Below are 13672 nucleotides of genomic sequence, written 5' to 3'. Positions count from 1 at the left end.
ATATATTGATATTATTTTATTCTTCTATTGTTTTCTTTCTGTCTTTTCATTCTTTCATTTATTTTCTCCATACTGGCAATTTTATTTGCATTTTGTCACTTTTTAACTGTTTTGCTGAGATCTTGTTTATTTGCAATGCGATTGTAATACCCTCACCTATTTCCCTCCAACAAAATGGTATTTGTTTGCAGATTTAGTCAAAAAAAGTTACATAAACAATGAAATGCTTAAAAAAAACTTTAATCTGTATAAAAAAACCAAGCAGACCATCCAACATCAAAACCATGTTTAGGGACACAATATTAAAGACTTAAATGCTTTCAAAATTCATACAACCCATCTCTAATTTTTTCTCACAAAGCCTTATTTTTATGTATTTTCAGTGATACATTTATTAAATCTGCTTAATAAATGCATGATTTTAAAGGCACACACTGCTTTGTTTCCATACGGAAATTAATTTAGTAACATTTGAAGAAGTAAGAATAAGAACATTTTAAAAGGTTATGTAACATGTATAGTTAGGCATGATTTATTATCATTTCATAAAGTTATGGAGGTATTTCTATAGCTTCTTTACGTATTTATTGATTACAGTGATTTCAGCTGTGTGTATATGACAAATGTGAAAACAGATTAATATCTGAAATAAATAGGGAAATTGGTCTAAGATCAGATTTGTTCATGTGAAAATTATCGCTTTGCGTGTGTGTGTGCGTGTGTGTGGGGGTGTGCGTGAGTGTGTGTGTGTGTGCGTGCATGTATGTGTGCAGTGTGTGTGCAGCAGACTCCTGCTCTTATTTGTGTTCAATGTCCCTGTAGCTTCCTGTACCTTCACATGTTTCCTCGTGGAGATAGTAGCCAGGCGGGCAAATACACCTATAGGTGCCGTCCATATTAAGACAAGTTCCTGCCCCACAAGTGCCGGGATTCACTGCACATTCATTGATGTCTGGAAAAAACAAGACATTTCAAAGAGAAATAAGTAAAACTAACGAAAGCTGCGTTTAGAAAAAGGTAAAGGTTATTACCTGTGCAGAGTCTGCCGTCTGATGTGATCTCGTAGCCGTCGTTGCACACACAAAAGAAGCTTCCCACCGAGTTCAAGCACTGCCCGTTTCGACACAAGCCCCTCTGCGTGGAGCACTCATCGATGTCTGATCGAAACACAGGGACGGGTCAGAGAATGCACAGACTCTGAGCTTTTTTGTTACCCTCGCTGAAGTGATCGGCAGCGCCCACCTATGCAGTCGCCGTTGTGCGAGTTCTGGAAGCCGACGTAGCACAGGCAGTTGTAGGAGCCCACCGTGTTCTTACAGGTCCCGTTGCCACAGGGCTGCCTCTCGCACTCGTCCACGTCTGAAAAGGTTTAATCGCAAACAACATTTAGGTTTCTCACTTAAATGAAGACAAAACCTGAACAACAAGCGCAAAGAGGAAAAAACTAAATAATAGAAAATAGAAGGACGTACCGACACACATCGACCGATCCGGAGTTGTTTTGTAGCCGTTGGGGCAGAGGCAGCGGTAGCTTCCCAGCGTGTCGATGCACTGACCAGGATTACATATGCCGGGGTTCTCCACACACTCGTTACGATCTGAAGACAGTGGAAGACAATTAACACTGGGTTAAACTGAGGGGCGCTTTTGAAAAAAAAAAAAATCTAATAAAAAAAAAGGAATAAATCAGCTTTCATTTTTTTATCGTCAGTATTATGTAATAAACCCTGAAATAAATTCAGCCTTTATTACATTACTATATTCTGACCCATGAAGAACATTTATTTTATTTTACAAAGATAATGAGAGCTTACATGAATGGCATCCTTAATAAATCCTGTGAAATAAATCTAAACTTATTAATGTTTTTAAGTGTGTTGAGTACTTTTTGAATAGTAATCCATGACTTCCTGTTTCTCAGGGCAGTTAGCCACTCTTCAAAATGGACAGGGTAAGAGAACACACTATCTGAGAAATGTTAGATTTATATTTATCTTTAGAAAATAGCAGTGAAAAAACACTTAAAGGTATCCATATATATAACCAGAACAACATTCAAGGTTATAATTATGCAAATTTGCTAAAACTCACATAAGATTTTTTACACAAAGACATTTTTACAATTGATGCTGATAAATGTGACAAAAAAGAAACGGAAGAGGAATACAAAGTTAATTAAAATCAATTAAAAGACCAGGTTTTAATAAGAGTTGTTTTTTTTTCTCTACACAAATTAAAATTATTGGAATGATTGCAACATAAATACATGACAAACACGCTGCAAATCTGTTGGAAGGCATTCCGACCCCGAGAGCTTTTTATCACGAGTCTGTTTTGTTCTTGGGAACTGCATGAAAAGCAGGAAGCAAAACAGGATGTTGATTTAACATTTCCTTATCGCCCTGACAGCAACATGTTTCAGATATGCTGCAGCACGTGTTCAACAGCTCAACACATGCTTCGCATTCTCTCCTCGCTAGTAGAACACCATGAAAAAACTCCTGTTCGGCCCCAAATGTCGCCGAGCTCCCTCCGCTGCTTTAACTCTGGCTTATCGCATGAAGGAAAATAAAGTTCAACAACTTTCTCATAAGTGACAAAGTTGATATTTGTTAAAAAATATTTGTTGATGTCTCACTGAGGAAATATATTTTTTGGCTCTTTCGGCTGAGGGAGCAGGAGGAAAGGAGCAAAGAGAGGCATGTTCTGCTGTTCCTGGGGTTAAATATCGCTGTCACAATGCTCTGATTTGATGTCGGATAAAAATAACATTTCAATCGTGAGCGGGACAAACGCGGTTTGTCAGAAGGTTAAAGCCTCAGCTGTATCTAGAGCGTGCATTCATCGTCTCCGACCTTTGTCTTATTCCTGGGCAGAGCTTCAAACTACAGACATGGAGAGGAGGCTCTCGTTCTTGCTTTTTGTTGGTGAAGCGGTTCTTCATATACGCTCGAGCGAATCACAGCCGAGTGTGAAGCAGATGAGTCAGTTCTTTCAAGTCTGAGGGCACAATCAGAAAACGGGCCGCTCCCTCTGGGTCAGCAGGCTGCCTCCGCTTAGAGTGGAAGAGATTAGATATCCTGGTGTCTCGCTCTCAACCTCCCTCCAATCAGAGCTCACCTTTCCTCACAAATGTCTTACTTTGCCAATCCCAATAATTGACCATTTAGCTCCTTCTCATTCCATTTAATGCATAAGTACTATTGTACACCAGCTTATTTCCTAGAATATTTGCACATTTTAGCCTTTAGCTCCATGTATAATTTAATTTGTATGTTATTTTCTGAAGATTTCACAATGCAACCGGTTTCCTGTCTGTGGTTCTGATCCGTGTACGGACCAGTTGATGGACTCAGCCCCCTGCTTAGAGTGAATGTTTAGGTTAGTCATGTAACCGCATGACCTTGACTTAAAAGTAGAATGAAAACATCTTTTTTACTCTTGTTCTTAAAGTGGGTCCATAGTGACACAAGTTTGAAATGTCCCATGGCAAATAGCTGCTGTAAAAGTCTGATATTTACCCGCCGAATCGGCAAAAGTGCAAACATTTGAAGCAGGTTATCTAAATTTCATGTTGTAATTCAAGATGCTCTGACACAGTGGTCATCAAAATACTTTCTAACTCAAAGAGGTACTGAGCATCAAGCCTTTTTCTCGTAGCAGAGTCTGAAATTCTAGCATCACAGGAACCCAGTTGACGGTTTTAGTGTGGCGTCCACTCCTTACCCAGACACTGTCCGGTGGGGGTGAAGCGGTATCCGGCTTTACATTCGCAGCGGTAACTTCCAGGCATGTTCAAGCAGTCTGCGTTCTGCTGGCACACGGGTCCGTTCTGGCACTCGTCAATATCTGGCGTCCGTAAAGACAGCACGTTCGCACACATTAGACTTTAGTCGACCTGAATTAGTCAGTCTCCTTTGTCTGAACAGAATTTCTAAGAATGTCTTCGATCACAACGTGTGAGTGTGGCCATCACCTTCACAAATCAGCAGCTTGTCGTTGTAGATAAAGCCAACGGGACACTCGCACCTGAAGCTGCCTATCATGTTGATACACACTCCGTTCTCACACACGCCTGGGATTTCCCGGCACTCGTCGATATCTACGGAACGACAACAATGCAGAGGATAATTTTAAAACGTTGTTTTCCACAAACAAGCAGTAGGATTGTAAAATCTTACCGATAACCCGTCCGGTAGTGATGTCGATGTAATAGCCTGGCCTCTCACTGCCGCAGAGGATGGCAAACTCATCTGAGTGTACATAAATGATGAATTAACTAGGGAAAGATGATGTTTACACCAAAGGAACAGAATCTGGCATCAGAGCTCACCGGTGCTGGGCACAGGGCACTGTTCGCACGGCCTATTCCAAGCACGGCCGATGTTGTAGGAGCAGCAGCACATCTTTTTCGTCATGTTGAAGGTCAGCTCTCCGTCGCAGGTCCTGTTGTCTGAGTAAAAGTTCCTGTAGCAGTAGCTCTTCCTCATGTCTTTGTGCGTATGCGGAGAAATAAAAACAGCCAAACATGAGTTTGGCACCAAAGGTCCGAGACGTTTTTCCTGCTCCTGTGAAGCATTCGGACTCACCCATGCAGTTGTGGCCGCCGTTGACCTGCATGTAGTCAGTGGGACAGATGCAGGTGTAGTTGCCGATGGTGTTGTAGCACTGGCCGGGGCCGCAGATTCCCGGCTGTTCGCACTCGTTGATATCTTCATCCGGAAACAGAGAGGGAATGTTATTGTCTGGTTTACGCTTGTGGAAACACATAAATAATAACCTATAAATATTTCCATTACTTATTTGTTGATATTAGCAGCAGAAAGTCTGATGTAGGTTGCAAAAAAGTTTCCGAGATTATTTCGATTTAAGTTTTAAAGAACATGGAATTTGATTTTGCTTAGAGACAGATTTTGAGTTTGATACATTAAAAGAACAGAAAAAGAAATCTTACTTTTTTAGTGCTTCACCAGTGCAAAGAGGATATTTTTGTAAAATAAATTTAGCAGCAAGGGACAAATAGAACTATATATTTTGCAGCAAATTTTCGAAGTTTTCCAATAAACTGAATTAAATTTGGTCTCTACCTCTTCTGGATGCATAAATTGTATGGGAACACGATTTAAATACACAATTCCCAAACAACTAGTTTGAACAAAATTTTTATAAGCGCATTCACTGGATGGTTACAAAAAAACTAGCATTTTTTTGTCCTTAGATTTATAAAAAAAATGCTTATGTGGGAAAATATTTAGAAGCAACCAAACAGGAGGAAATAAAAATCTTCAAATCCTACAAAACTAGGAAGGAAACGTCTGAAATGACGTCCAGGTGGCGTTAAAGTCTTCATATTAACTCATTAACCTGGTGGCTCTTTGGAGTAAGACTTTAGAATCTATTTACATTTAAAATTTAATCCGGACATACACACAAAATCCCAGTTTTGTAAATGTGATGTCATTTCCTTTAAGGTAAAAGTGGAGAAACTACCTGCCAACAACGCTAACAATTCAAACTGAATATGACTGGATGTTAATCATAGTCACTAACATCCCTGCATCAACATTACTGCTGTCATTTTACTTGCAGGAAAACAAAAGAGACGATATTTCTTTTGTTTTTTACTTAAGAATGAACGGATGTAGTGTCCTCATTCGCTCTTAATGGTCAAGCAAGCAAACACGCGCACATAAAAATATCACCAGCCGCACGATTGTCCTACCCAAAGGCTCCTCCTTTTCCCTCTGGTCCTATTACTGTTTTCTAAACACCCTTTTTATTTATATTTTCCCCTCGATCTTCCATTCCTCCCATTTTCTATCATCTTTGGCCTGTCTTTCAGAAAGCGAGTCCACCTCCCTGAAGAGAGCGCTGACCACATCAGAATCTCGCCCCTCCTCTGAAAGCTATGAACTCAGCTGCTTCGTCCTCCTGGCCGAGCGTCGCAGACAGGAACCAGAACAGAGACATTCCGGGATAGACTCAGGAGCTACAGTCCAATATTTTTATTTTCTTGTTTACTCTCCATAATGGCCTCAGTTTTCTCACGAAAGCATCCTAGAACAATTAATTGAGAGGGATAGGTTCCCTGTTTGTGTTCCCTGTGAGGGTGTGTACATGCGTAATACCTTCGCAGACTCTGGTTTCAAGGTTCAGGGCAAACCCTCTTGGGCATTCGCACTGGAAACTACCAAACGTGTTGATGCACCGTCCTCCCTGGCACAGGCCAGGAAGTTCTTGACACTCATTGATGTCTGCAGAGGAGGAAAAAAAACAACAATAAGATATTCAGTGGCTCCGTGTTTGGCTGTGGGCTTGTAGATAAATGACAGCATGTCTTTGTCTGACCTTCCAAGATGACAGTGACAGGGTTTGGCCTGAATCCTTCTCCTCCAGGACACAGTATCTTGTATTCCGCTGTAACATGTAATACCAAATCACAATAAACATCAGCCACACAACAACCAAACACCAGTAAAGCCTGCTGCATTCCAGGATCTGCCGGGAACAGTTGCCTGAAACTAGGTCACATAAAAGATGCTCTTTTTTTTTTTTTTCTAATCAGACGTCTGGGATCTGCCAGTGGATATCGGAGTCTGGTGGACTGGACACGACTGCGACTTCTCAGAGATAACTGTCTGTTCTTGTCCCAGCAGCCGACGTATCCTCAAGCTGAACGGGATGAGTCATTGCCTGCATTGTTTTGAACCATCTGGTGGTAATTTCCATGTTAGCAGGACAAAGCTGTCTCATCTTTACCAGCAGCAACAATTACAGCGCAGCTTCATCGCACGGCATGAAAACAGCTATAACTGAGGAGAAATTTACATTTGTGTTAAACTAACAAAACAACAAAAAAAAAAAAAACTGAAGCCATAATTTATCTTTATCTTTTTTTAATTTCTCTACCTTTTCGAAATCTTATAGAAAAATTATGATACAACTTTGACCCAACTCTTAAATGAAATATAAATACATGACTCCATAGTGGGAGTGTTTTTTGTGTTATTCCTCTTCCAGATCCCTCTTTCTTTTCTCTTTAAGTCCATGTAGCAAAGTGTGGACTCACTTGAATTTCCAGCTGGGCATAATTCACATGGACTCCCCCAGCCGTGGCCTTCGGAGCAGCAGCACGACGCCTTAGAAACCCCAACGCCAATCTCATTGGAGCAGTCCAAACTCTCGGATGCATCTCCACGGAAACGCACATCCCGGTAGCAGCTTCCGGTACGAATGTCTGTCCACACAAACGCATATGGGGATTTTTCTGGATTTTGCTCCTAGCTCTAATCTGACAATAAACATCACTGATTGGTTGAGGCGTTGATGCGTCGAGTCTCACCTACGCAGCCCGCCCGAGTGGGGTTCAGCTGAAAGTCGGGTGGGCAATTACAGATGTAGCTTCCAGGGATATTGACACACATTCCACTCAGACAAATAGCTGGATCTGCACATTCATTGATGTCTGAGAGAAAAACAAAAAGAAGCTGATGAAATTCCCCATTTCCTCAGCTCAGTTGTGGTTCCCTTCTCGATGTGTCTTGCCTGTGCAGTTGCCTCCACTCCTGTCCAGCTCATATCCAAGGTTGCACTGACATCTGAAAAGTCCTGGGATATTTTGGCAGCGTCCATTGACACAGATGTCATCTAAGCTACATTCGTCTATGTCTGTGGGAAAGAAACGGAGAGAGAAATGGACTCAGCAGTTTACTCGAGGTTAATTCATACCCTTTAAAAGCTTCAGGTTGTGCCACTTATTTCATATCTTTGATGCTGGTTTACTGAAAAAATGAGTGAAATTGATGGAAAGTGAGGATTTAATTTTATTAGACATACAAGTACTGACATGTTGGCATGGTGTATGTGTTGCATTTGATGCACTCCCCGTATGTATGTGTGTTGAAATCAACAGTGTGGGATTCACAGTGTTCTGCTGCATCGTGACCAGGTACTTCACTTTTCAATGAAATCAATCTTTTTTTCCCATTATTTCGTTTTCTTAAACTTCGTAGATCAACTTACTAATTTCAAAACTCTTTGGGTACCAACAAGAAAGCCAGGCTATGCTAAATATTAGCCAACGTAATTCAGAAACAGGTCATCCTGTCAGACTCGCTCTTATTTTAAAGCATTAAACATAAATGAAATCTCTGATTGATCGTTATTGGTCATTACTCTGAAATTTGAGTCACAAACTAGTCTGTTTTGTAGCACTGAAGCACTACATCAATGTATAACTTTCTATTAAATAGTGTGTGAGAGCAATGTGAAGATTTTCAGAAGCCTGAAAAAATACTGTCAATATTAAAACATTAGAAGAAAAAAACAAATAGAAAATATACTTTTGACTTTTATGAGACTTTTGCATTGTTTTAGACTGCAGATCCAACTTGAAATTCAGCAAAAAAAAAAAAAAAAGTTAACAGAGATTGAAGTTTGATACCAGTTACTCCTTTGGCACTTTACATGATAGACAAATTACTAAAAGTGAGAAAACATCTTTCACAGTTTATCAATAAGTTATGACACTTAACTTTTCAGTGATCAAAGCGATCATTTCTCAGCACTAACTGGAACGCTGGAACACCAAATCATCACCCATATTTCAAAACATAACGAGGCAAGTTTCACTTGTGTCATTCCCAAATAAACAACTGAAGCCACTTTAATGCTAAGCACATTGCAAACTTCCTGCATCCAAACCTCTGCTTTATGAGTCACATTTGAAAGCCCCGTTCTCGTTGGGCTGTCTGTTTCTCTAAACGGGAAAACAAACAGCCGTTCGCAGGAGCGAATGCAGGACGTTTTTAACACTTGCAACAAAATACGGCCAGAAATTCAGAGGTTCTGGAACCAGAACGTCCATATTTAATGACGCCTTACCCCCGCAGGCCTTCCCGTCCGGAGTGGTGATGAATCCCATGTCACACTCGCAGCGGAAACCTCCGGGGAGATTCAGACAGTGGCCGTTTTCACACAGGTTGCCGTTGTCCGCACACTCGTCGCTGTCTGCAGAGGTGAGCAGACGGACTTTATCGCAATTGGGCATTAAAAAAACAACAACAAAAAAAAACAAATGTGATGGAGCTTGTGTTTTTGGTTTGCTTGTGTGACCTGAGCAGTGGAATCCATCTCCTGAGAAGCCTTCCTTGCACGCGCAGCGGTACGAGCCCATGGTGTTGAGGCAGTCGGCGTTGTTGCTGCACATGTGTGTCCCATTTGAACACTCATCCAGATCTAACGCAAAACACAGAATAACAATGAAAAATCCTCATATTTTCAGCATTTCCTTTAATATTGTCTGTGATGCTTTTCATTCTATCCCAATTATATTGGTAAATCACAAAAAAAAACACAAAAATGTCTAGTGTTTCCTTGTTGAAGTAAAAATACCAAATGAGAAGATCAGTTTAATTAGCAAATGCTCCATCCTGCATGCACACATAGGATGGAGCATTTGCATGTGCAGAACCACATCAAAAAGATTATTTTATGAACATATGAACATTAATCTCATTTGGTTAATTTATCTTAGGTTTTTTAAAATTGGTTTTCATTTGCATTTGAACAACTGTGGAGAAGTGGGCCATAAATGAAATTTCGAGCTTTACTGACCTTTATCTGGGAAGAAAACAGAAGGATCACAGTGAAGATTATTTCTAATCTTTTCCCACATACTGTAGTTAATAAACAGCTACATCCGTTTAAAAACTCAAATTCAGATTTTACATAGATTTCATACAGACATATTGACACATTCCAAATGATTATTTCTGTTAATCTTGAGGATTATGACTTACAGCTAACAGAAACCCACCACTCAAACTACTGTTGAGTTTTGAGTTTAATCAGATTTTTTGTGGTACTTTGATTTGTCAAGATACACCTGCAAAAATAAGATATTTTTAAAAAGTACTATATCCACACCTCTGCCTATTTCATTCAATTACCTGTGCACTTGAGGCCACTGCCAATCCAACCTGGCGCACAGTTGCATTTGAAGCTGCCCGCTGTGTTGGTGCAGGACGCGTGCCGGTCGCAGTTGTGGGCTCCAATCTCGCATTCGTTGATATCTGACGAGAAATTAAAAAAGAATCCAAGTAAAAAAAGAAAAAAAAAACAGGCTCTGATGGTCCGCTGATTTGGGTCTGCTTTGTTTTTACGCTGGGATTTTTTGGCACGGTGACCAGAGTTGATGCTTGGCTTGCACTGCATAAAGAGACAGGCGACAGATCTAAATGTTCCCGGCTCGCTAGTTTGGTCTGATGAGAGCTGCATTTCAGGCCACAAAGACATTGTGGCGTTCTCTTGATCTCCGATACTAACAGCCATCCTATGAGGATTTAATGAGCTGGAAATTGATTGTCGAAGCGTGTCAAGAGAGAAATAAAGAAATACATGTGTAGGAACAGCGTCCCGAGGCATCAGTCTGTCTGCTTGCTCTGAACTGGTATTACTGAGGGCATGAGGATTTTTCGCTTTACTTATAAACTCTGCGCTGCTTAAATGACTTTTTATAACGTTGATGTTCTTTTTTTCCCCTCAACATTCCAGATGTTCTGCATAGAAACAGCATTTTTCCGAGGCACAATTTCTTTGAAGGTGCATATTTAAAGACGTTCGTTTCAATGAGGAACCTTCACTTGATGTGTGGGAGCCCTGGATTCTAATAAACAAGTGACAGTAAATAACGGGAACAATTACTTTCTACTATTATTAAATTGCGCCCTTCCTATAAAGCTCTGAACATCCTGTAGAGTAGAGCTAATAAAGACCTCGCTGCAGCAGCTGGTGGGGATATAATGACCAGAGTGCGTAACTCTTGCCTCTCGGGGAACTCTCGGAGGAATACCTAAATACCACGGTGGGGGTAACAAAAAGGTTCTATTTACGGCCACAACACAACAATAACGACTTCTAATCTGAGCCCCAAACGACCTTGTGAAACTCGAGCCGACACAATACCTGGCCTTGAGAAAAAAGGAAGCAGCGCGACTGCGTGTCCCACGCATATCAAAAGCGAGCCGGGCTGTGAACCCAGTCAAGATGTTGGTGCTTTAGCAGCCAGAGAGACACGTTGCCCTCTCCGCGTGTCGGCCTCTGAGAAGGTAGTAATTCAAAAACACTGTCAATTAAAGATTGTGGCGCTTCTGGTTTACATTCTTCCTGAGGACAGGGTACGGTATATTTACACTACATTTGATCGTGGAGTTAATATGAGGGCTGGCAGCAAGCGAATCTCCCTGGATTACAGATGGAATTAATGATCGTTTCCCCACCGAGGCTTTGATGACAGAGAGAGCGCAGGAGCGGACGCAGCAGACGCACGAGAGGAAAAAGCAAAGTGCAACTAAGAAACTGAAGCATGTGAACAGTGCGTCAACAGTTGCAGAGACGGCGTTGCAGAAATTAAGTTTAACTGGTATAATGTCTGACAGATGAAATAAAGGCACGGAAAAGGATAGTGGAAAATTATACATCTGCCTACCTTCTCGACTGGCTGCCACCCAGCTTGTATTCCTGCCTAATTATGTTTCTGTTTGCTCTCTTTTTCCCGCTTCGCCTGGATGACTGAGGTTTACATATTTCGGCGTGCTGACAAATGGATGTCTCTTCTCTCACCTTAATCCTCTGCCAAAGTGGAATTAGCAATATATGTCACTCCTTAAGAAGGAAGCCAAAACATGCAGTGAGCGCCCTGAGTAATATTTGTACACAAACTTAATATTTTTCAACGTTACAAACACAAACGTCAATTTATTTGACTAGATTTCAGCCAGAAGACTAAAAAAAAGGTCTTAGTTACGGAATAGAAGGTGAATGACGCAATTATCAACATGTTTCTTTTTCCTAATTTAAAAATCACCAAAATGTGGCAAACATTTGTACATATTGAGCTCAAAACTTATAGAAGCAGAGCACCGTCTGAAACATGTTATTAAACTGCAAATGAGACCTTGTGTGACATCTGGATATTGTTTTATAAGATAACCCTACTTCATATTTTTCTCCCTGACCTGTCTATGTTTGTTGGTCTTCAAGATGCTGTTTGTCCACTGACGTTCTCCTTCACACAACACCTGGATTTATAATGAGATTGAATTACACACAGGAGAACTCGATTTACTAATTAGGTTAAGTCAGAATGTAACTGGTGAATTAGATCGACGTATCGGAGTAGATACCCCGAACCATTTCTGCACCACTACCACTATCGCACCTTCTTTTACCCCTCCAATGAAACACATATGTAAACGACAGAAATAAACCTCAAACCTGAGGTTAATATGATGGCCAAGAAAGCTGCCTCAGGTCTCAATTAATATTTTTCTCCAAAATAAATCTAAATCCTTTATTTGATAACATAATGGTCCAATTTATAGCAGAATAGACAATAAAAGTATGCACAGGGCCTGCCATTTGTTCAACAAGCTGATTCACAACAATGGGTTTCCATCAGGCCATCCAATCATCTGCTATGTTTGGTTTTTAAAGGAAGAGGGAAAAAAAAAACAAGTTACTATCAATGAGGTTTAAATCTGGAGCCTGCCTTTCAGTGTATTAAATGCAGTGGATACAGATGTTTGCTAAGTTTGAAACTCATGCCTTTTAGCCCACAAACGTTAGGAGAAACATAACCATCAAGCTAAAGTTTGATGTCTCTGCCATGGAGCAAAACAGGGGACAGCTTTAACCACAAGCTGGGCCAAATCTGGGTCTGCAATAACCTTTCCACATATCAATGTGCCGGTAGGAGGCATGTTCCACAAAGAGTAGCAGATTTTGTCAAATTGTCCGTCAGACATCTTGCCTCGCTGAGAGGAATTAGAGCTGTAATTCTCCAGTCTGTGGATGAAATTCCAAACGGGTGATTCAGACCCAAACGCTCTGCTGCGACACCGGCTTTCTGAGCACAAGGAGAATTCTATATGGACGTTTTAATGGGATTAGAAACGAGCCAGAGTGTGTATGTGTGTGTGTGTGTGTGTGTCCGTGTTTGGAAGCGCTCGTCATTGAGAGTGAGTGGGGCACGCCGCGTCCAACTTCTGACAAACGTGTTTATTTGTGTCTTAAGTGAGACCTGCTGCTGCTGCTACCTCATTGACTCATTTTGAAGACAAAGCCAGATAAAAATCACTGACCAAACTCACAACTAGCTTTTAATCGCAAACTAAGTGGTGTTATAAATCAGACCTAATTCTCATTGGACGGTAAGTAGCTCCAAACTAGCAAACTATCGAAGCAGCCGGACGGACTTTGTATTTATGTGTTCTGGAGCCGTTACAGGTGATTACGTGCCGGTGAGGCGTTCCAACAATGGCGTAATGTTTAACCGGCCTTAATGAAAGACCAACACAGGAATAAACAAAGGTGCAATGTGATGCATGCATCTGATGCAAGATAGTGACCTCACTGCTCCTGCTGCTGCTACAGAGGGCGCCTGAATGCGTTAACCCGTGTGTGTTTATCTGCATGTTTCTCATCAAGTCGGACAGAAGCTTTCGGAGGGGAATTGGTGACGTTGGCGGCACTTCTGCTAGCTCTCCGAACGTCCCTGCCCCGTCTTTCCTAGGTTCTTTCCTTCCCGCAGGGTGACAGACAAACACAATGCTCGTGATTACAGCTGGAATATGCAAGTTTTCTAAAAAAATAAAATAAAAATAAAAAATAA

The 13672-nt window shown here is 41.1% G+C and overlaps 1 protein-coding gene across 2 annotated transcripts in view; it reads right to left on the bottom strand.

The window, feature by feature from the left end:
* fbn1 (fibrillin 1) overlaps positions 1 to 13672 on the bottom strand; it is a 67583-nt gene that overhangs the window by 13909 nt on the left and 40002 nt on the right. For both annotated transcript variants that reach the window (XM_008404597.2, XM_017304114.1), the window contains 17 exons: positions 9951 to 10073; positions 9115 to 9237; positions 8884 to 9009; positions 7546 to 7668; positions 7343 to 7465; positions 7070 to 7237; positions 6349 to 6417; positions 6129 to 6254; positions 4590 to 4712; positions 4334 to 4492; positions 4182 to 4253; positions 3977 to 4102; positions 3727 to 3849; positions 1473 to 1598; positions 1243 to 1359; positions 1032 to 1157; positions 833 to 952 (listed from right to left, as the gene is read on the bottom strand). In XM_008404597.2, coding sequence (XP_008402819.1) covers positions 833 to 952; positions 1032 to 1157; positions 1243 to 1359; positions 1473 to 1598; positions 3727 to 3849; positions 3977 to 4102; positions 4182 to 4253; positions 4334 to 4492; positions 4590 to 4712; positions 6129 to 6254; positions 6349 to 6417; positions 7070 to 7237; positions 7343 to 7465; positions 7546 to 7668; positions 8884 to 9009; positions 9115 to 9237; positions 9951 to 10073 — 2073 coding nt within the window. The remainder of the gene's footprint in view (positions 1 to 832; positions 953 to 1031; positions 1158 to 1242; positions 1360 to 1472; positions 1599 to 3726; positions 3850 to 3976; positions 4103 to 4181; positions 4254 to 4333; positions 4493 to 4589; positions 4713 to 6128; positions 6255 to 6348; positions 6418 to 7069; positions 7238 to 7342; positions 7466 to 7545; positions 7669 to 8883; positions 9010 to 9114; positions 9238 to 9950; positions 10074 to 13672) is intronic.

The sequence above is a fragment of the Poecilia reticulata genome, linkage group LG3 (genome assembly GCF_000633615.1).
Source record: "Poecilia reticulata strain Guanapo linkage group LG3, Guppy_female_1.0+MT, whole genome shotgun sequence".
NCBI classification, from domain to species: domain Eukaryota; kingdom Metazoa; phylum Chordata; class Actinopteri; order Cyprinodontiformes; family Poeciliidae; genus Poecilia; species Poecilia reticulata.
Note: the sequence above shows the minus strand (reverse complement) of the source record. Positions and strands in the feature narration are given on the sequence as shown.